Source organism: Microtus oregoni, unplaced genomic scaffold (assembly GCF_018167655.1).
Source record: "Microtus oregoni isolate MIOR12 unplaced genomic scaffold, Mior012 000009F_ref0000495, whole genome shotgun sequence".
In the NCBI taxonomy this organism is placed as follows: Eukaryota; Metazoa; Chordata; class Mammalia; order Rodentia; family Cricetidae; genus Microtus; species Microtus oregoni.
In genome coordinates this window covers 49,453,678-49,475,488 of record NW_024543068.1, presented here as the reverse complement: position 1 = coordinate 49,475,488, position 21,811 = coordinate 49,453,678, and the positions used below count along the sequence as shown (strand labels likewise).

Genomic DNA, 21,811 nt, shown 5'->3' with positions numbered 1-21,811 from the left:
CCACTAAGATTTCTTTGGCATAACCACTAAGTTGTATTCTAGGGGTTCTTGTGGGACTTGCAAGGAGACACTTGACTGAGCTAGTCCAACTGCCCGAGCAGTAAAATCTACTTTTCAGGTTTCTTAGTCTCCAGTTTTAATGTGACCCTATAGTCTTTTCCGTGTACACTCAGACCTGTCTCCCAGTTCAGCTGGGCTTCCGTATACATCCAGTTAACCAGCAGCTGCTTATCCTGTTACGTCTGCTTTTGTGTTATGTGTTGTTTCCCTTCTAGAAGTACATAAGTACATAATGGTTGCATTTCAAAAATCGTTTCAAGTTAGAAGTGTATTAGGAAATGCAAGTTAGCACAATTTATATGACGCTTCAAACCCAAGGATGATGTGTGCACTCCTCTGTTTCACTTTCAAGCATCCCACTTCATAGGAGTTAGTTCCATAGACCTCAAACACAAGGATTGGCTACTAGCCTAAAACCATTTCTAAACAGAGATTGAAGGCAGCATTATGCATTATATGGCTTCTGTTACGCAGTGAGTCCAGAGAGCAGGGTTCGGATGAGTTGACGGGGATTTGTAAACTCAGGAAAGGAATGTGAAATTAGAAGAGATTTGGAACAAAAAAGACTTGGGGATGACTCCAGTTCTGCCAACACCTAGCTCTGTTTCTTGGGCTCTGTTATTTAACCCTATATTTGGTGTGTTTTGTCTGGGGTTTTTTGTTTCTTTGTTTTAGGGTTTCTGGTTTCACTTAGGTGGGTTTTTTTGTTGTTGTTGTTGTTTATTTGTTTTGTTTTGTTGTTGTTTTGTCAGAAGGTGTCACATTTCCAGACTGTCTGCAAACTTACGAAACTCCTGTTTCAGTCAGCCAGGCGCAGCACCCACCACCACACACAGTGCTTCATGCCATTTGAACCTATGCTTTGCCTTTTCTTAGCACAGATATGAGTCTTAAATGATATAAAGAATGGAGGTCTATTAAGTGTTTAAGTAATGGACAAGGGCCCTACTTACATAAATGCAGTTAGTTCCCAAGTGAAAAGATTCCCTCATAGTAAATATACTCAAATAGAAAATTTCGAATCTACCAAGTAGATAGTGATCATTACATGGGAACTTTTGACTGTAATTAGGGTGATTTAGATCAGAGGACATCACAGGGTGAACCTGGGATCATAGCAAGCTTGTGAAGTGTTCTGAGAGCAGTTCATACTAAGTTACTGATGGTCTCCTTATCCTTCCTCTAAAATATGGGATTTTTTTTTCCTTAGGGGGAATTTGTTGCCTGTCTCCTTTCCCTGCTACGACAAATGACAGATAGACATTATCAACAACTTCTGAATAGTTTCAATACTAAGGAAGAGCTGCGGGTAAGTGATGTTTAAATTCTTTTTCTCCCCTTACTTTCTTGTGTCCTTCCTCCTGGCTGTGCAGAAGGGTTCTTTGGCAGTTGTTTCACCTCTTCCCATTAAGTTCTTGTTCTTCTCGGTTGTGCTAACAGATCTTCTTTCTATATTGGCTCTGGATTTCTCTTACTTAACAAAGTTATTAGCCATTAGTTTGAATTTTAATCACAGCTCATCAAAGTATGTAAACTAGACACAGATTAATAGAACTAGTAAGGCAAAGTGAATAAATTTCCCTGTAGTATGTGGAGCGGAAATGTTGTCATAGTGGAAGACGGGAGATCTAAACAGATTGGCTGGCTTCCTCCTGTAAGAATCAGAAACTTCAGCTGCAACTTTCTGACTGGAGAGACAGAGTCATTTAGGATTACAGGTTCACAGAGAGTCTGAGAACTTATCGTCTCAGGGTAAGAAAATCTGCATATCAAAAGGATGATAGTGGTCTAATTAACTCTCTACTTAAAACTGGCTACTTAAGATAATTGAAAGAAAAGTACATTTTACTTAAGAAGTTTGTGGTTTCATGTCTTCAGTTTTCCCAAAAGAAGGCTATGTTTTTGTTTATAGCCCGGGAGTTCAAAAATATAGAAGCACAAATTGAAAGGCATTCTTAGTTTAATCCAGGTGTTGTGTTTAATGTTCTAATATTCATCTTAACAGCAAAGCAGATGGATATGAGTGCAATGTCTCATGTGGGTTTGACTTCAGTCACGTGGCACCCTATTTCAAAGAACATATAGTTTCCTCTACAAAATGACCTAGCCTTCAGACCAGGAGAATTATTTAAGGATATTAATTCTTCATCTGTTGTTCAGGAAATATAGACCGAGAACCTCCTACATAGAACTCCCTTGTCCTGGCACTGGAGATGTGACCAGGCACAAGTGTCTTCTTATTCTAGGGGACCATTGCCATTTGTCATGAACACTCTGAGGGGTGAACACACAGGGCAAGCATACATAGTACTCTATAACAAATAGGCTTGCTATCAACCCAGACGCAAGCCAACAAGGAAGTGTGCAAGAGAGGTGTTGGATAAGAATAGATCAATCAGGACCATGCTCCTAACTAAGCTCCTACCTGGGCTGCAGATATAACTATTCCAACATGCAAACAGGGCCAGATCCATGCCCCAAGCTGTCAAATGGATGAGCAAATGAACAAATCAGTGAAATGTCACTCCAATGCCCTGACACAGCACATAGCTCACAACTGTATCCTTTTAACACTTATTGGAACCTAGAATGTTTTTGTTTGTTTGTTTGTTCATGTGACTTCTCCAGTCTCACTTGATATTTAAAGCTCTGGTTGGTTCATGGTTCTGAAGTCACATCCCTAGGCATTCAACCAATATATGTTCACTCTTTGATGGAACATAAAGCCTCTAGAAGTAGTGTCATAAAGCATGAAAATATGGACGGTTTTAAGGGAGAAATGTGATCACATTTGTCTGGATGCACAGCTGGAAATGGGTTAGCCAAGGTCCAAATAGGAGACAGAACCACGTAAAGCTTTCCATATAGCAATCTAAGCTAGCAATGACAGGGACATGTGTCAGAGTTAGTAGTAGCTGTCAACTTGATACAGCCCAGTGTCCCCTAGGAAAAAGAGCCTCAGTTGAAGAAGTGGATGGATCATACTGGCCTGTGGTCAGTGTCTCTGAGGCAGTTCTAAGTGATTGATACAGGAGGGCCCAGCCCGCTGTGTGTAGTGCTGTCCCTCGGAGATGGACCTGGGCTGCAGGAGAAAGATGAGTGAATACGCCAGAGGGGATAAGCCAGAAAGAAGTGTTCCTCTCTTGGTTTCTGCTTCTGCTTCTTCCCTTGACTTCCTGTCTCGGTTTCCTTCCATGATAGACTATAACATGTAAACTAAAATAAACCTTTTCCTCCCCAAATTGCTTTGGGGCATGGTATTTATCACAGCAACAGAAGGCAGACTAGAATAGTCTAGACAGAGACAATCATAGACTCAGGGTCCTAATAAATTTGGGAACTTGAATTGACAGAACTTGATAACCCTTAAAAATATTAATCCCAGGCAGAGACAGGCAGATCTCTATGAGTTCAAGACCAGCCTGGGCTACAAGAGCTAGTTCCAGGACAGACTCCAAAACTACAGAGAAACCCTGTCTTGAAAAACAAAAACAATGAGGAATACTGAGAACTCAAGAACAATCGCAGTGGGTTTTTGATCCTACTGCACGTACTGGCTTTGGGGGAGCCTAGGCAGTTTGGATGCTCACCTTACGAGACCTGGATAGAGGTGGGCGGTCCTTGGGCTTCCCACAGGTCAGGGAACCCTGATTGCTCTTAGAGCAGATGAGGGAGGGGGACTTGATCGGGGGAGGGGGAGGGAAATGGGAAGCGGTTGCGGGGAGGAGGCAGAAATCCTTAATAAATAAATAAATTAAAAAAAATAAAAAAATTTAAGATTTTTGCTCCAAATAGCTTATAAGACTGAAGCATTTTAGAATCCTTTTAGATTTGAATATTACAATAAAGACCTATAGACCTCTAATAATAAACACTGTATGTAGACTTAAAAATATGAAACAGGCACCATTCATATAAGTGATTAATATTAACTCTTTCTCCAAAGGAACTCATGAGGTAGGACCAGTTATTGTATTACAGATGTCAATTATTTGATTCAATAAACATTTGCTGAGTACATTGGCTAGACAGTAGGGATATCAAAGATAATCAAATTATCTTGTATTGGGAGTAGATAGATCACTGTTACACCCTCCCATAATCACTGCTGGGAGAGGTCTACACAGTGAGCCAGATTCAACCTTAGGAAGTTTAGATGATCCTAGGGATTGGCAGATCTAGCTCATGGCCAAATGTAGCCTACTGCTTACTTCTACAAATAAAGTTTTATTGAACACACACACATTATTGTTATAAATAAATGTGAATACAGCCAGCAGTTAGGGAATAACTCCTACTCTCCATGAGTAGCCATGCATGCGGCTGAGTCCTCTTGAGCCTTTGTGCTTCGTCCTCCACCTCTTTAAAGGTTGATTGATGCCATTATTCCCAGTTAATTGGGAAAGCTAGGAACCTTCTGGATGTCCTCAGCACCTTGCTCAAACAGCTATCTAAGCACAAAGTTTCCCTGAACTTCAGTAACCCAGCCTTTGCTGTCAAGTTCACACAAATTTTATTTGTCACTTCTTGGAACATCCTAAAGCGTTTCTAGTCCCAGAGTGGCCATGTCTCAGGACAAATGAGTAGGCAGAAGATTATTGGATATTTAGGTTTGAAATTCAACACAGTAGCTATGAGGCAGGTGTCAAATTACCATAGTGCCATTTGATGAAGAAGTAGACCAATGTTGGATTGTGTGCTAAAAGTCCCGAGTAACTATAGTTTCCAAAAGGAGTAAACAGAAATCAGCTTCCTGACTTAATTCAGATTCGGTTGCTGTATCAGAAAGCCTGAGACAGGATAACTGAGAAAGATGTTTATTCTGGTTCATGGATCTGGAAGTCGTAATGCTGAACACACTTGAAATTGACAATTACAAATGATGTGCTAGATTTTCATCGAGATTTTTGTCCTTCATTCCTGATGTCCCTTCCTCTCTCTTTTTCTTGCCAGTTATGCCTTAGCTTTTCCCAAATGATTCTCCAAATGAAACTGAATTCCACAAATACGCAGTTCTCAAGGAACAATTGAGACGAATGGTTTTTAGATTTGAGCTTAAAGAAGCTGGGCGCCTGTAGGGTTGTTGTTGAAGTGACTCCTAGCTTAAAGAAGCTGGGCGCCTGTAGGGTTGTTGTTGCAGTGACTCCTAGCTTAAAGAAGCTGGGCGCCTGTAGGGTTGTTGTTGCAGTGACTCCTAGCTTAAAGAAGCTGGGCGCCTGTAGGGTTGTTGTTGCAGTGACTCCTAGCTTAAAGAAGCTGGGCGCCTGTAGGGTTGTTGTTGCAGTGACTCCTAGCTTAAAGAAGCTGGGCGCCTGTAGGGTTGTTGTTGCAGTGACTCCTAGCTTAAAGAAGCTGGGCGCCTGTAGGGTTGTTGTTGCAGTGACTCCTAGTTTAAAGAAGCTGGGCGCCTGTAGGGTTGTTGTTGCAGTGACTCCTAGCTTAAAGAAGCTGGGCGCCTGTAGGGTTGTTGTTGCAGTGACTCCTAGCTTTGGAGCAGGTGCCGTTTCTCCTTGGTCCTCAGGTCCTTGTGTGTGAGCGGTGTGAGTCACGGTGTCAGAGCACCAGTGTGTGGGAGGGAGCAAAAACCTGAGGGCTGGAAGCTTCTACTGTTTCATTTGTTTTTCTTCAGTAGAATGTGACATGTTTTAAAAATGAACAAAAGCAATCACTGGGTAGTGATTAAGTCCTTTTTTCTCTTTGTGCAGTAGGTAGTGTTTCATTATACACCCACTTTGGACTGGGGCCTAAGGTCCTGTCCATAGCCTTGGTGTTTCATATATAGCCCCGAAGCTCCTGCTCTTTGTTGATCACGACCTTTCATAATGAACCACAGGGATCTTGATATAGGCATGAAATTAAGCATATTCCGGAACTATCCATTCTCTACATATTAGCTATTAAAATAATTCAGATCTAATCTCTACCCAATCTATATGGTTTCTTGTGGCAGGAGTTTGTCATGTGGCCAAGGCTGGCCTAGAACTTGCCACTTAGCTCAGCTTGACCTAGAACTTGATGGGTATCCCAGGCTATTATTAATCTCGTGGTCCTCTTTCCAAAGCCCCCTAAGTATTGAGACTATAGATGACTGCACCACCACAACTGCCCTTAATTCAAGTTTAAACATCTTACCAATTTTTATTACTTGACTGGACCAAGTCCAGTATCTTTATTGCAGGGTCACTGTTTTCTGTCCACCTTCCAAACCTATCTCCTGCACATGTCTAAATACCGTCAATTCCAGACATTTTCATTGCCTATTCTTAGCAGATCATGTATGTTGTTTGTAATTCCTCCATGTCGTTTTGGTTTTGTTGATTCCTTTCTATCTAACATGCCTACTCTGGTTCAGTGTTCACAGGAGACATCCACCTGCTCTACTGGGCTGCTCGCTGTTGCTGTATTTTCAGAGTCTGTTGCCGCTTGAGTTGCAGCCATGTCATTGGGTCCTAAACCTGGAACATAATCCTGTGCTTAGTGAATGAGTGTTCTTTCCCAGTCTCTGCCTGCATTAGCGAGCCATCTTCTCCCATATGATTATTGGGACTTCTCTTTGTTTGTGTATATTGATTATAGAACAATGCTTCTACTACTCTCAAAGATGGAAGAGGATTTGGGACCTAGCTCAAAATTCCATTTTGAGAATGCAAATTTTAACATGATAAATGTTCAAACCTGGTATCAAGGCTGTCATGTGTTTGAAAGTTGTATCGAATTTGTGTTGTAGCATCTGACTGCATATGGCCTACATGACAGAATCACGTTCTTTGCAGGCTATACCCTGCCCATTGTTCGGTCATCTACCTGCCCTGCAATGCTTTGTGGGATAGCTCTGCTTGTGCTCATGATCTTAAGATTCCTTTTTCAGTCTGACTTCATGAGCTGGTTTCTATTTTGAGCCATCCTAATACACAGTATCATCTTTTGTTGTGGGATTCTGATCCCTATAGCCAATGGCTTTGGGGGATTACACTCGTGACATCTCATAACAATCTTGCAACACACAAAGTACCTTGTATATGATGTAGAAAAGTTAAACCACAAATTTAATCCTCTACGCCCTGCATAGAGCTTGTCAATGTTTCCATTTTGCCTTTAGGATAAATTCAAGACTCCTTATCATGGGAAAGGCAGGAGAGTAGTTTCTCTCCTTATTGTCTTTAAATCCCTATTTACTTAACTTTTATTTATATATTCTCTTTCCTAATTTATGTTTCTTTAATTATCCCTATTTCTCATGTATACCCATATTTTGCACCTACCCCTTACAGTCCCAATACCCCATGTTGCTTCTGGCATGTGTTCCCTTGGTGTGACATACCTGGCCCTCCATGTTCTCCTAGTTCATAGAACATGCATGCATCCACATGGCTGTTAGGTTAACATGCATCTATACCATGATTCATGAGTTCCATGAAGAAGGAGAAAGTGTGTCCGTTTGCACACATTAATAATAAGCTCAGAGTCCCCTGTTATGCATCATTGTCATATTAAGTCAGAAATCAGGAAAGTACTTCCCCTTGGTGTGATCTGGCCAAGGTCAAGCCCGGATTTGAACTCTCTATCTTACTATCCCCGTGTCTTGTAGTCCATGTCTGTCTGTTGTTTGAGTCTGAGTCCATGCCTTCCTGAAGTGGGTACCTTGAAGTTTGTCCCTGTGTCTATCCCTAACAGAGGGCTTTGCTGTCTTTAATTGGACAGCGCAGAAAGCATCACATGAAGAAGAAATGGGGGATACTTTACAGAAATCTTTAATAGAGTTTTACAAGAGATTAAATCATTAACTCCAACTGAACATATTACAATAAAACTATCAAAAATATTCATGTGCTGCATCCAGCATTTATGATGGATATATGTTTTTAGGAGGTCTTTCATCCTACTTGCTGTTTTCAGCAAATGATGACCATAACATACATGCATACATACATATATACACACATACATATACACACACACATGCATCACTCCGGTGTCAGAGGCATAGAAGAGCACATAATTTAAGATTATAGCTGTGCACTATTTTAGGTTTTAATAGTTGACTACATGCTAAATCCAAGGCAAGTAAAGTTATAGTATGATTGTTCTCTTAAGCGCAGGTTGAAAAAGTAGCCAGAGTACACAATAGGCTAGAGTCTTAAGTGACCTCAAGGTGTCTTATTTTCTTGTCTGTGAGGTCCAGCAAAAGGCCCAGTCTCTTAAAATGTAAGAGGTGTTTTACAAGGCATTGCCATGAAAAAAATGTTGCGCTTGAGCGCCCTTGTATGGTAAGTCCCAGGCACGCTTTTAATCCTTGCATTTCAATGTGTGTAACTGGTCAGGGATAGTGGCATCTAACAAAGCACTGCCAGACAGTAAAGCATCCAATATTTATAAGAAAGCAAATGGAAGGAATTTCTCAGATCACAGTAACCTTTCTTGCCTTCCTTTTTGTTTGAACATGGGCCTTTTCTTGCTTTGTTTTGTTTTTGAAGAGTTTTCTTAAAGACTCTCCTGCTGAACCACTTGTGCCACAGGAAAAAAATAATTTATTATAACAGCACTTCCCATTTCTTCTCTGTTTTGAACGCTGATCTGAAGCATGATGTGGTATACTTTCCATGCTGTATCACATAACCAGACAGACACACAGAAAGACACCTGCCAGGCTGCCACTTTCTAAATGGGTCCATGTGGAACCCTGGCATCTGGTGTTACCCAGAAAGGCATTATTGGACATAGAAATGTTCTTTTGCATAGTATAAAATGAATCCGTAAGTTACGTGTGCAGAATGCTGGTGTCTGCCTCTACCAAAGCACACATGTAGAGAAAAGGCTGAGATGGAGAAGTAGAGGACAGACAGGAACCAGCAGTGTCCTAGGCGCAGGCAGGAATGCCGGCTCGTGGGTCCTGCACTTTAGAATACGGAAGCTGACTAAGGACTAGAACCTCTCACAATGCGGTAGGCAAATACTGGCTGAAATACACTGTGTCCCAGTACCATGGTGGAATGTGCTCCGTTAGCAACCCATGCTCGCAGGAAACGTGAGACTACAGTTCAAAAAGAAGAAAAAAAAATAGCAGGGTACTATATGTATAGGTAGACAGGTGTATTGATGTTTTTCAAAATGCTTCTAGCTGCAGGAGACCCCAAGCCCTCGGGTTTCCCAGGTGTGAGAGCTCAAATGCTCAAAGATAAGTTTCCAAGGTCATGGAGCTGTTGATGTAACTACTGAGCCCGCATTAAAGTCTAGACTTTCCACATATGGCATACTATATACCAACTATGTGTGCTGATGCCAAAGAAATAAATTCTTGTCAAACTGTTTGTGAGCTTGATTGAAGCTGTTAGAATGTGTAAAAAGAAACACACACAAACACATACACACAGATACACACACACACAAACACACACACTGGAAAGCTACTGCTTCTTGGTTTTTAACAGTCTTCTGTTGTTTTGAGTGACAGCCGAACTGTTATTCAGGCAGCTTACATGTTTAACGTGAAGTGTTGTTAGATCTGTAAATACAAACCTTGTGTTTGGAGTTGCCTTTCTTTCTGAACACCACACCTTTGCCTTCTATCAGGTTGTTAGAGAAATGTATTTTCCTTGAATTACTTAAGGTCACACGGGATAAACGTTTAAGGTTGCTAGTTGATACATTTAAGCTAGACTTTGTTGGGAGGGTCCCCTTTCTAGTAGCTAGCCCCAGTTCTTTCATGACATGTTGTCTGTCCCCTCCTGTCCTTTCAGTATCCTGTGCTGTATTACTCGGGGTCCCGTCTTTTGTATTGCTTAAAGGAGTGCTAATTCCATGTCTGGGGATTGGTATTTCCAAGCGTCACATCAGATTCTTGTCAAAAGTTGAAGTGTTCCTATAAAAACACGAGGACTCTAAAAGGCAAAGTTAATTAACTGGACTTAACTATTCCAAAGTGTGTATGTGCTACATAGCATTGCATGGCGAATGTCATTCTGTCCTTTTCAAACAAAAAATCTTTAAAGTTTCAAAGGTTTTTAGTTTTAATTTTGTGAGGGGGGGGCACGCACCTGCATGCATGCACATGAGTGTCATTACCCAAAAAGACCAGAAGAGGCTATCAGATCCCCTGGAGTTGGGGTAACAGGCAACTGTGAGCCACACAATGTGTGTGCTAGGACTGAGCTCAAGTCCTCAAGAGTAGTGAGTAATTGTCAAGTCCTTTCTCCAGCCCCACACAAAAAACTTTTAAGTTAAAATAAATAAAAGAGAGGGAAAAATGGAAAAAAAAAAAAAGAGGACCTTCCTAGACTGTCAGATGCTCTATACTTCTGCGCTCTGGTCTGGTGTCTCCATAGGGAGTGTCTTGTTGCTCTTGGAGCCAGTAAACACTTGTCACTGACCCACCCAGCACACAGTATCACTGGCATTCCTTGTGATGCATGAAGACTCCCTAAACCCAGACCCATCCTTTTAATCCTGCACCTCTCAACAGTACCTTCTAAAAGATACAGCTTTTTACATAAGATCCTTCTATGAAAATAACCTTCCAAATTTCAACGACCGTTTAGCTGAGCTAAGACAATTTATTATGCCCCTGGGTTGAGAAGCTCTAATATCTGGACATTGTGCTGGAAGAAAGAGGGTTTGTTTGCTTGTCTTCTGGAACAAGTTTTCCACTTTGTCTCCCGGACCTGCATTGGTAGAGCTTGTGAAGGTGTCTAATAAAAGAGTTCCCCTGTTCCTGGGAATGAGAAGGATGAGGGGCAGGTAGGATGGGGAGAAGGCAGGGCCCTTCTGCTACAGGAGTCTGCCCCTGGTGCCCTTCTCTGGAGATGCTTTGAGAATGGCAACTATGGTGCTCTCTGGGTACATGTTGGCAATTATGATAAATAAATAAAACCGCCGCTTCCTTCTTTACCCCAGGATTTCCTACTGCAGATATTTACCGTGTTCAGAATATTGATACGCCCAGAGATGTTCCCCAAGGACTGGACCGTCATGCGCCTGGTAGCTAACAAGTAAGACTTTTCAGTTAATAATTGCATCTCAGATTGCAAGGGAAAAGGATGATCTAGAATGTTCTTTGTTGTTTCAATATAAGTTGAAACCTCTATGTTCTAAGTTTCATTTTCTTTATCTCCAAATCTGCTTTTCAGTATTTTTTAAACAATATTACTAATTATCTTGAATTTTTATTTAATATGACTCTATTAATGTCTTTTAAGAATCAAATAATATAGCTGGGTATGTTATCACACATATATAATCCTAGTACCTGGGAGGTAGAGGTAGTCAGATCTCTGTGAGTTTGAGGTCAGCCTGGTCTGTAGAGCCAGTTCCAGGACAGCCAGGGCTGTTACACAGAGAAACCCTATCAAGAGAGAGAGAGAGAGAGAGAGAGAGAGAGAGAGAGAGAGAGAAAGAGAGAGAGAGAATAAAACAATATAACAGTGTGGCATCTCACACCTGCAACCCTAGTGTTTGAGAGGGACAAGACAGGAGATTTGGACACAGACTGACGATGTTATTCTGTTCCTATAAAGTTCAAGGCCACGGACTTCTTTGCCCTCTCAGGCACCCTTCTCCCTTAGTCCTGGAAGAGAATGAAGGTGAACTTTAGGGCAGGGTCTTCATCTTCACTTTCAAAATTGTTATTTAGCCCATCCTGTTAACCTTCTCTTCCATCTGCCACTCTCCAAATGCCAGCCCCCCCACATGCCTAGGGTGGAGGTGAGACTCCCTGCTCGTCTAACCCCAGACCAAGGTCACCATCTGTACCCCCAGACATCATCCCCCCCCAGGTATGATGATGGCGAGAGCTCCAGGAACACAGAATTCGGATTTGATTAGCTATGCTTAGTATGGCTTCTGCTTCAGGGTGCATTTATAGACTCGGAGGTGTTAAAGTGATGTGTTGGAAACTTGTGAAGTAACAAATAGTATCATGTGGCATATTATATTTTACATAAGCACTGAGCAGCTTTTCCACTTTGGAGACTAATTGAGACGAGTGAAATCACTCTCCTCAGAGCTCAGCATATGTATTTTGCTATCTGTGAAGGAATCAAGTGTCTGCTTCTCTGGATGGCAGGATGCTTCGGGTTTTAGTTGGGGCTGTTGCTGCCATATTTGCCCTAAATTACCAAAGACTCAAGATGCCTGGAAAGGCAGTGAACTGATCTGGGGAGCCAGACAGGAAGGAGTCCAGGCTGCCCACAGCAGCAGCCTCACAAGATACCAGCCTCTGGTCGTTCTGCTCACCCTATGTACAGAGTGACATTTGGCTTCAATTAAAAGTTTCAGTGGCAGACCATCAAGCTGAAAATAAATCTAAGGTTTTCTTCCTTAGGTATGCAGGCTTTGTGCTTGAGGCTCTGGGAAACCATGACAACAGTATGGCTTTTTGATATTAAACCCTGTCTCTATCCATCCTATTTCCAGACCCCTATGCATTCAGAGACTTTCATGGCCACATTAGTGGGTATCAGACTAAGAAGTACATATTCTACTTTCCTGTAAACACAATATTCAAGATTTTCATGGACAGTTTAACCAAGTAAGAGCAATTTTGGTTAGAGACGAGATATGTATAATATGTTTAAAATAAAAATTTCTCCCATAGTCAACCCAAGCCCTTGCTAAACGCAGTGATGTCATCTTGTACCCCAGGCTAGTGCTGGTAGCAGTCTGGACCTGCTTTTCTATGGCAATGGCTGGCTGATGGCTTTATACCCAGCCTCGCTAATGGACAGGACTCCAAGTGGGAAGAGACTGCTTCCACATGCTCGCTTCTGTCTCCTGCCCGCCTCTGTGCAAATCTCAATCGCAGTAGCCACTTCCTATTGAAGCTAGGAAACCATATGCGATGTGCCTTGCTTTATGAGTATAATTCAGTCCATAAATTTGCCCTGGATTGTTGTTTTTATTTAGTCTTAACCTAAATAACATTGGTACGAAAGTGTATTTCCAAGCTGGGCCTGGTGCTGCGAGCCTCTTATCCTAGTAATCAGGGAGCTAAAGGTAAGAAGAGATTTTGAGTTTGAAGTCAGCCTGGGCTACACAACAGAACTCTCTGGGAAGGAGGGATGGAAGGAAGGAAACAAGGAAGGACAGTTTCTGGAAGATATCAACGTCGTTTAAAATATTTTAAAGTGTGTGTACTAAAGAAAGTGTCACACTTTGCTAATTGCTATATTGGCCCCTGAGATTACCCGTGTCTTCCAAGTTTACCGTCAATCTTCCGTGCCACTAGCTTTCTTAGACAGACATTTGATCAAGGCCTCTCAAAGGGTCTTTTTAACCCATAACTCCCACTCTCATTAGCGCTAGTTAAGAAGTCACCATTGCCCTATCTTGGAACACAACCAAAAAGCTATCCCTCAAAAGTCATAATCTTTTATGTGTTCATCATTCCTGTTTTCAAGTGGACCAAATGCTTCTAACTCTCACCCTAAGCTGTGTGGTCTTGGTGCCATCACTCTCGTGCTTCACACGGCATCCTCCAGAAGCTGTGACCAGATGCCAGCTGCCTTGTATGGGTTCTGTTTATCTGCAACTGTCTGATCATTTTGAAACCCAGCAGATTCCCCAGGTCTCAGCTCCACTAGGACGGGAAATTCTCCCTCCATCTCGCGCAGCGACCGTGTGCTATGTCCCTGGCTCATGTTCCTGATGAAGATAACCACTCCTCCAGCTGAGAAAGAGGGGACATAAGGACAATGAGAACTAAGAACCAAAAATACAGGACGCATTAAGAGAAGTTCCTCTCCACCTCCTTCCCATGCAATGGTGAAGTGGAGTGCAAAAATAAAGGCCCTCAGCTTTAGGTGTTGTTTCTAGGAGATAGTCTTATTCTACACTTGCCTGTTGAGGAAAGCTGGGATCTTCAGCTGAAGTCTCAGGTCCTTGCTTTGTGTATCTTGTGTGTACGTCGGCTTCAGGCACATACAATAACAATAAACAATTAAATTTCAAATGGGTGATACAGATACAAAATATCTCTCTCTCTCTCTCTCTCTCTCTGTGTGTGTGTGTGTGTGTGTGTGTGTGTGTGTGTGTGTGCCCAAGGATAATCTTGAAGGGACCTTTGTTGTGCACTGAACTAAGATACTTTAAAGAAAGACTAAAACTTGAGCTAGAGCTAATGTAAGTGATAATGGGTGAGCAACAAAGCAAAGTTATTGCTGCCAGTAGTGATAACATATGCAAAAGGCCTTGTGATCAGTGGGAACGGGACCCTGTCAAGGAGAAGCAAGGGGCTGGTTAGTTAAAAGGAGAACACAGGGCCCAAATGTTTTAAAACACACACTAGTCTAGCATGTGGATGCACTAACGGGAATGTCCTCAGTAAATACATAAATGTGCATGAAATTAAAATGGTTAATTAAAGTAACAGTGTTCATGGGTCAATATCAAGTGGACTTGATATTGGATATATTCTTTCTGGGTTTTGATAAGAGAGACAGAAAAGAAGGATCCTCCTTTGGGTGACTTGGACAGGTAGGCAGCCATGCAGGTAGTATAAAGATTGAAGATAAGAATGATGAGGCCTTGAGGTGACCGCTCGTGAGAGGAGAGAGGACAGACGATAAATGATGGCTCTAAGGTTTGGGGGCTGAGCAAAAGGAGCAGTTGCAGTACCAACCAGTTAAGTGGAAAATATGGAGAGGAGGCGTTCATAGAGCGAGAGGAGGGAAGAAATCGGTGAGGTACTGTTAGTGTCCAAGTTGATGCTTGTCATTCTAGTACTTGGGATGCTGAGACAGGAGGATAGCCTCAAGTACAAGAAAAGCCTACCTGAACTACATGGTGAATTCCAGGGAAACCTGAGGTACAGAGTGAAACTCTGTCTCAGCAAGATGCTGTTTGACATCCGAGAGGAGGTGAAAATGAGGAAATTGCTGGACCACAGGGAAGAAGTTGGGGCTAGAGCTGTCCCTCTATGGTAGTAAAGTCATGGATAGGATCTGAGGCTTGGAAAGGAAGGAAAGCTCCCAGGCAGAAAAAGCCTTAGGACTGAGGCTGGGGATGCCGCCATTCAGAGGTCGGGCAGTGAGCCGATGCAGAAAGCCGCTGAGGCAAGATGAGAGCCAGGGCCTGCCACTCTGGGAAGGAAATACTTCAAGCAAGAGTAGCTGCAACTGTGGACCAGCAATTAACCCTGGGAGCTGGTACCACTGTCAGTACCCGTGACCTTGAGTGCTGTCTCCCTGGAGTGGTGGAGATAAAAGCCTGGTGAGGGTGAATTCAAGAGCAGAGCCTGGGGAAGAATAGACAACAGTAATTACAGGCAGATCTTTTGAAGAGTTTTGCTATAAACAGGAATCAAAAAAATGCTGCTATCTGTGGAAGGAGTTAGGAGGGTGAGAATCTGTTTTAAAATTCAGAATACTCAAGCATGTGGTTGACTAATAGGAATGCCCATACTAAATCCATAAATATTGATGCTATTAGAAAAATGGCTAATTAAAGGCAACGTGTTCATGGGCCTGAGAGTGGATATGTATGATACTGGATGCATTATTGCTGAATTTCCCAGTCCCGACCCCTTCTTCCTTTTCTATAACAACTTACACCTGAAGATAAGTTCGCCGTGAAGGTGCAGGTCAGGCTAATGAAGTCTTCCCTTAGATGAAGGAAGCTAGCCACACTTGGAAGAGTGCTGACCGAATCCAGGTAGAGCAATGGCAGCTTTTCATAGTCATAGGAAGGAGGAAGGCAGATCTAGGTGGTGCCCCGGAAAGTTTGGGGTGTCTGCTGAGCATCTATTCACACAATTAGAATGGCCCTAGTGTTGCTCTGGTTTATTAAAGTGTAGCTATCCTTAAAGTCCCGTTGGTGAGAGAGGGAACTAATACCCTGATTTTCACCAAAACTCTGTTACTGTGATGTGTGCCAGATTTAAAATTAAAATGTTACTGCAACGATGTGGTCAAGACCTGCTCGCACACTGCATGTCCTGGTGAGCAGTGGGCACGGAAACCAGGTACCTGAAGGAAATCATCTATTAAAGTTTTGGCCAAGTAGGTTAAAATAAAGATGACCCTAGGACTGAGTAGGTTAAACTAGAGATAACCCCAAGACTGAGTAGGTTAAAATAGAGATGATCCTGAGACTGAGTTGGTTAAAATAGAGATGAACCTAAGATTGAGTAGGTTAAACTAGAGATAACCCCAAGACTGAGTAGGTTAAACTAGAGATAACCCCAAGACTGAGTAGGTTAAACTAGAGATAACCCCAAGACTGAGTAGGTTAAACTAGAGATGATCCTGAGACTGAGTTGGTTAAACTAGAGATAACCCCAAGACTGAGTAGGTTAAACTAGAGATGATCCTTGGACTGAGTTGGTTAAACTAGAGATAACCCCAAGACTGAGTAGGTTAAACTAGAGATAACCCCAAGACTGAGTAGGTTAAACTGGAGATAACCCCAAGACTGAGTAGGTTAACATAGAGATGATCCTGAGACTGAGTAGGTTAAAATAGAGATGACCCCGAGACTGATGCTGTAGTTCCTTGAGGGAAGAGACCAAGGATGCTTCTTGCCTCTCTTTTGTCTCTCTCTCTCTCTGCGTGCTGCATTGGTGAAGGAAGGTCACTTCTTTCCCTGGTTTCCTGATAGAGTTGTGACCCCTCCACCTGTGCTAATTCTGCTGAATAATCTCAGCTGATCTATAATTATTACACAGCACAGTTCAAACACAGTGGCAAGGCTACGGTCATTCATGTTAGACTAGATCCATGGCAGATAGGACCAAAGCTCCTACTGTCATTGAACTCTAACTTCTGACCCTGTCTTCTGTCTGTAACACCAATCCTTCCTACAAGAGAGGACAGTCATCATGAGCCAGAATCACCTGTCAGCCACAGTACATACTCAGCAGGCCACAGGTGAGGGCTACTATCTGTCCTTTCGGTGAGCCTTATGCATGCTGGAGTTTCAGAACTCCCAGCTTAGATCAACTAATTTTAATTCCCCTAATAACTGGTCATGATTTTCATCTGCCCTAAGGATCTTCCTGTTAATCTATTCTTTCCCCATTTAATGCTTCAACTTAGAGAGAAGTTGAATTCCAGGTTTATTTTGTTAGCTTTTGAATGTATAAGCATCAACATTAGCTGGGCATGATCGTGCACACCTTTAATTCCAGTGCTCGGGAGACAGAGGTATTCAGATCTCTATGAGTTCAAAGCAATTCGTAGTGAGTTCCAGGCCAGCCAGGATTACTTAGTGGGACCCTGCTTCAAAAAGGTTTAGGTGTGAGGGGAGCAACATTGTTGATAGTCAAGTTTCTCTACTCTGTAGACTCTACAGGGCCTTTCTCTTAGTCTCCGTGTGATTACTGAACATGGGCTTATGCTTCATCAGATTCTAGTCTTAGTCACTTTTGAAAGAACAAATTCCAAGAGATAAGTTTTCTATGGAGTAAGAAAGCAAGAAACCAGGGAAGAGAGAGAAGATAATTCTTAATGACAGAATGAGGGAACGGCTGGAACACCCAAAGTAATAAATTGTATTCCCTGTGCCCCAGTTCCTCTTCCTTGATTAGATCTCATCATTTTATGCCCATGGAGATTGGCATTGTCAGAGAAATCTTTGTGCCCACATTGTCTGTGGCAGAGTCAGTGATCTGGCCATTTCGGTAGCAAGTTGCAAACTTTTCTCAGTGATTGAGGTTGGAGCATTTGAAATCAGAAATAGTTCCATGTTCCAAAATTGAAGAAAAGAATGAAGCCAGAGGAGCCATGTGGCTTTAAATAACGGGGAACAAGTGAAGAAAATCCTCCAACTCCAAGTATTTTGCACAATGGAACAATGAAATATGAATTTCTTTAGCTGGCTTGGGGACTTTGTGCTGGGGCTCAATAGTGAGTTCCAGCCCGGTGATGAGCTAGAAAGCATAAATGGCAAGCATATGAAGTAGCGTCTTCTGAGGAGCTTCCTGCACTTGAGAAGTCCTCCTTTGGGTCCTACTCTCCATCATAGTAAACACATAAACCAGATTCATATGCCATATTATACACCCTCACTGAGGAAAAAAAATCTATTTATCAATATTTGAACTTATTTGGGAAGTCTTACAAAGGTGCCTATACTGCAGTAGTTTGAATGTATTGGTAGCCAGAAGCTCATAGGGAGTGGCAGTGTTAGGAATAGTGGCTTTGTTGGAGTAGATGTGGCCTTGTTGGAGGAATTATTCCACTGTAGGGGTGGAGTGTGAGGTCTCCTCTGCTCAAGCTTCATTCAGTGTGGCACTCAGATGACTTCTTGTTGCCTGCAAGCCAAGATGTAGGCTTTCAGCTCTCCAGCTGCATGTCTGCTTGCATGATACCATGTTGAATCATTATGACAATAAACTAAATCTCTGAAAATGTAAGCCACCCAATTAAATCTTCTCCTTTATCAGAGTTGCCATGGTCATAAAATTCTAAGAAAGTAACCTATCATTTTTAACTTAGTAAAAACTGCATAAATATTAAATTGGTCAATTAATGAAGTTAGAGCATGTAGTTGATCATGGTCCTTACTTCATAGTTTTAATTTGGTACCATGACTTTCTCAGCCTCTAGTGCGTTCCAGACTCAATGAAAAGCCTGCATCCTGTGTCCCTGTAACAGGAGAGCAGGCAGGTCAGATAAGGGCCAAGGTCATCAGTCTAGCAACAAGACTACATGCTGCACTAGAGACCCTAAGACTGCTGAAATCCCAGTCAGGAGCCTGCAGAGGCAGAAAGTGTTGGGATGCTGTTCTGACTTAGGATTCTCTAGTGCTGTGATTCTCAACCTTCAGGTTATAGCTCTTCCGAACTTGCATATCAGATACCCTGCGTATTGGATATTAACATTATATTTCATAATAATAGTGATATGAAGTAGTAATGAAATACTTTACGGTAGCAGGTCACCAAAACATGAGGAGCTGTCTTGAAGGGTTGCAGCATTAGGAAGGTTGAGATCCATTGCCCTAGAGCCTTGGTCTTCAAAGCATGCTTTACAGACAAGAGCATTGCTATCACTTAGAGCTTGTTAGAGACAGGCTTCCAAGAACTACTCCAGGCTGCCTGACTCATTGTCTGAATGTTAATTAGGTTACCAGGTACCCACTGAAGTAGGAAAAGAACGGTGCTGATCTAGAATGGTGGCTCTCCAGGTTCACCAAAAATACCCTGGAAGCTCTACAAAGCCGGGTGTCCTAGACACATGTAATCTCCAGAGAAAGCCCAACTGTCTGAGACTTTAATATGCCAGTGGTCATAGTACCGAGACCACAGAGATCCCATATTAATTGTCAATGCATGCAGCTCAAGCCACATGAATATTATCTGTATTTATGACCTGGTGTCTTAGTGAAGGCTTTTACTGCTGTGAAGAGACACCATGCCCATGGCAACTCTTATAAGGAAACCATTTAATTGAGGGGGCTCACTTACACATTCAGAGATTCAGTCCATTATCCTCATAGTGAGAAACATGGTAACATGCAGGCAGACATGATGCTCAAGCTGAGAGTCCTACATATTGAAGGCAACAGGAAGTGGATTCTGGCCAGTGTTCTGAGGATAGGAAACCTCAAAACCTGTCTGCATAATGACACATTTCCTTCAACAAGGCTGTACCCACTCCAACAAAGCCACACCTCCTAGTAGTGCCGCTTCCTATGAGATTATTGGGGCAATTACATTCAAACTACAATACCTAGCACATAAATAATTTTGTAATTCTTCTCTTCTGTGGAATTGCTTTTCTCAACTGGAATTTTGAGTTAGTGAGCCTCTTCCAGGACCTTAGGCTCAGGTGTGGAAATAGCAAATATGCTAAATTTTATTAGTAGTAGAGGTTCTTGCTTCCAAGTACTAATCCAAGCCAGACTCGTGTGCCAGGGCAGGAGTAGCAGGACAATGCATTTTTCTATTGAACATCAAGCACAAGTTTGTACTTATTTATTAAGAACAAAAAACTCAGTAAATAATGGTACTTGCTACACTGGCACTGAATCTGAGGTCAGATTTCTAGACTCCCATAATAGATGTGGGTGGACGTGTAGCCCTGTGACCCCAGTGCTGGGTGTGGACAAGACAGAGACAAAAGAATGGCTATACCTTGACAGTCGGTAGCCTAGCTAAAAATCAGTGATCTCCAGGTTCAGGGAGGGACATTTTCTCAAGGGAATAATGATGAGAGTGATAAAAACGGCTGCCATCCAACTCTGACCCCTGCACCGACACAGACAAACATGTGCACACAGAGTACACATTTTACTTATTTTGACTGGTTGGGGTTTTGGAATTCATTTGTTTGCCAAGCATACATTCTGTCTCCAGGCTGCACCTCTGTACCTCCAGAACTTCCCTCATTAAACCTAGAATCCCAGTGATCTATGTGATGGGTGAAGAGCCACTTCTTAACCTGCTAGCATTTCCTCTTCTGATATTAATGATTTATAATCATGGGGTAAAATCCTTTGGGAACCTCAATGATTTCCTCATTGTTTTGGGGAGGATCTTTGCAAATGACCATTCTATACTACCATCTGAAGTAATTCCCCTCTCTACTGTGGAATTGGTTTATGATGTCTGCCATGGAAAGCTGAGGAAACCACAGCAATTCTTTCTTACATGTTTATCTTATACTTAACTTTGGTAACAAATACTTTTAAAAGTACAATGATTTATGCAAAAGTGTGTGTACATGTATGTACACAGGGCTTCTGTTGACAGAGGCTGTTTATTCGTTTCCTGGCTGCCCAGACTCAAAATAAGCACACAGAAACCTTATTAATTAAAACATGGCTTGGCCTATTAGCTTATACATAGCTCTAGCTAGCTCTTATATCTTAAATCAACCCATTCCTATTAATCTGTGCATTACCATGAGGCGTCTGTCTCCTTTGGCAGCAGTTACATGGTGTCTCTTTAATTCTGCCTACTCTTTCCTCCCCTGTCAGCTTGGAACTCTCACCTTGCCTTATTCTGTGCTGCAATAGGCCCAAAGCACCTTATTTATTAACCAATGGTATTCAGAGCATGCAGAGGGGAATCCCACATCATTACAGAACTCTCTTATAATTGACTTTGGGGGCATCCCCCAGTCAGCACCAGGGTAAGTAAAAAGAAATCCACGAAAGTGCCAAGGGCTAGACTTTTCTGTCTGAGGGGGAAATAAAGAAACACACACTTTCTGCTGGTAACCTAAGAGAAAAGGAACCAGCACACACTTTCCAGGTGGTAACCTTCTTTTACTTCAACTTAAATAATCTCTCTTGCTTGACAATCTCTCTTTACATACATACATCTCTCTCCTGCTTTGTTACTTGTTTCTATATTCAATTTCATCTCTTTTCACATGACTATATCTTCCTTTTACATACATTTCTCTTCTACATCTGTTTTCTATACAGCTTCATCTTCCTTGCCTCCACACAGTTACAAATCTCCACACAGCCCCAGCTATACATCTCATTTCCATAGCTCTCTTACCATGCCCACTTTACACAGTTCCTAGGCACAGCTCCTCTGCCTAGAAGCAGCTCTTTCACACTCACACACACATACACATACATCTACATCATTTATTCACTCTTTACACATTCATTCACTCTCTCACACTTCTCCTTCAGCTCTCACACCTCTTTCTCTCTATGGCTGCCTTCTCTCAACAACGTCGCTCCTACTCTATCACAGCCAAGCCCACTGTCATAACACAGATGAGTCCGGTTGTTTCTCTTAGGCTAGGAATGTCACATTGACTGGCCAGTGAATAACACTTGGCCATGCGCTTTCCCAAAC

The 21,811-nt window shown here is 42.3% G+C and overlaps 1 protein-coding gene across 3 annotated transcripts in view; it reads left to right on the top strand.

The window, feature by feature from the left end:
• The window catches only part of Dock4 (dedicator of cytokinesis 4), a 389,986-nt gene that overhangs the window by 292,585 nt on the left and 75,590 nt on the right, over window positions 1-21,811 (top strand). For all 3 annotated transcript variants that reach the window (XM_041658121.1, XM_041658122.1, XM_041658120.1), the window contains exons 26-27: window positions 1,271-1,369; window positions 10,951-11,045. In XM_041658121.1, coding sequence (XP_041514055.1) covers window positions 1,271-1,369; window positions 10,951-11,045 — 194 coding nt within the window. The remainder of the gene's footprint in view (window positions 1-1,270; window positions 1,370-10,950; window positions 11,046-21,811) is intronic.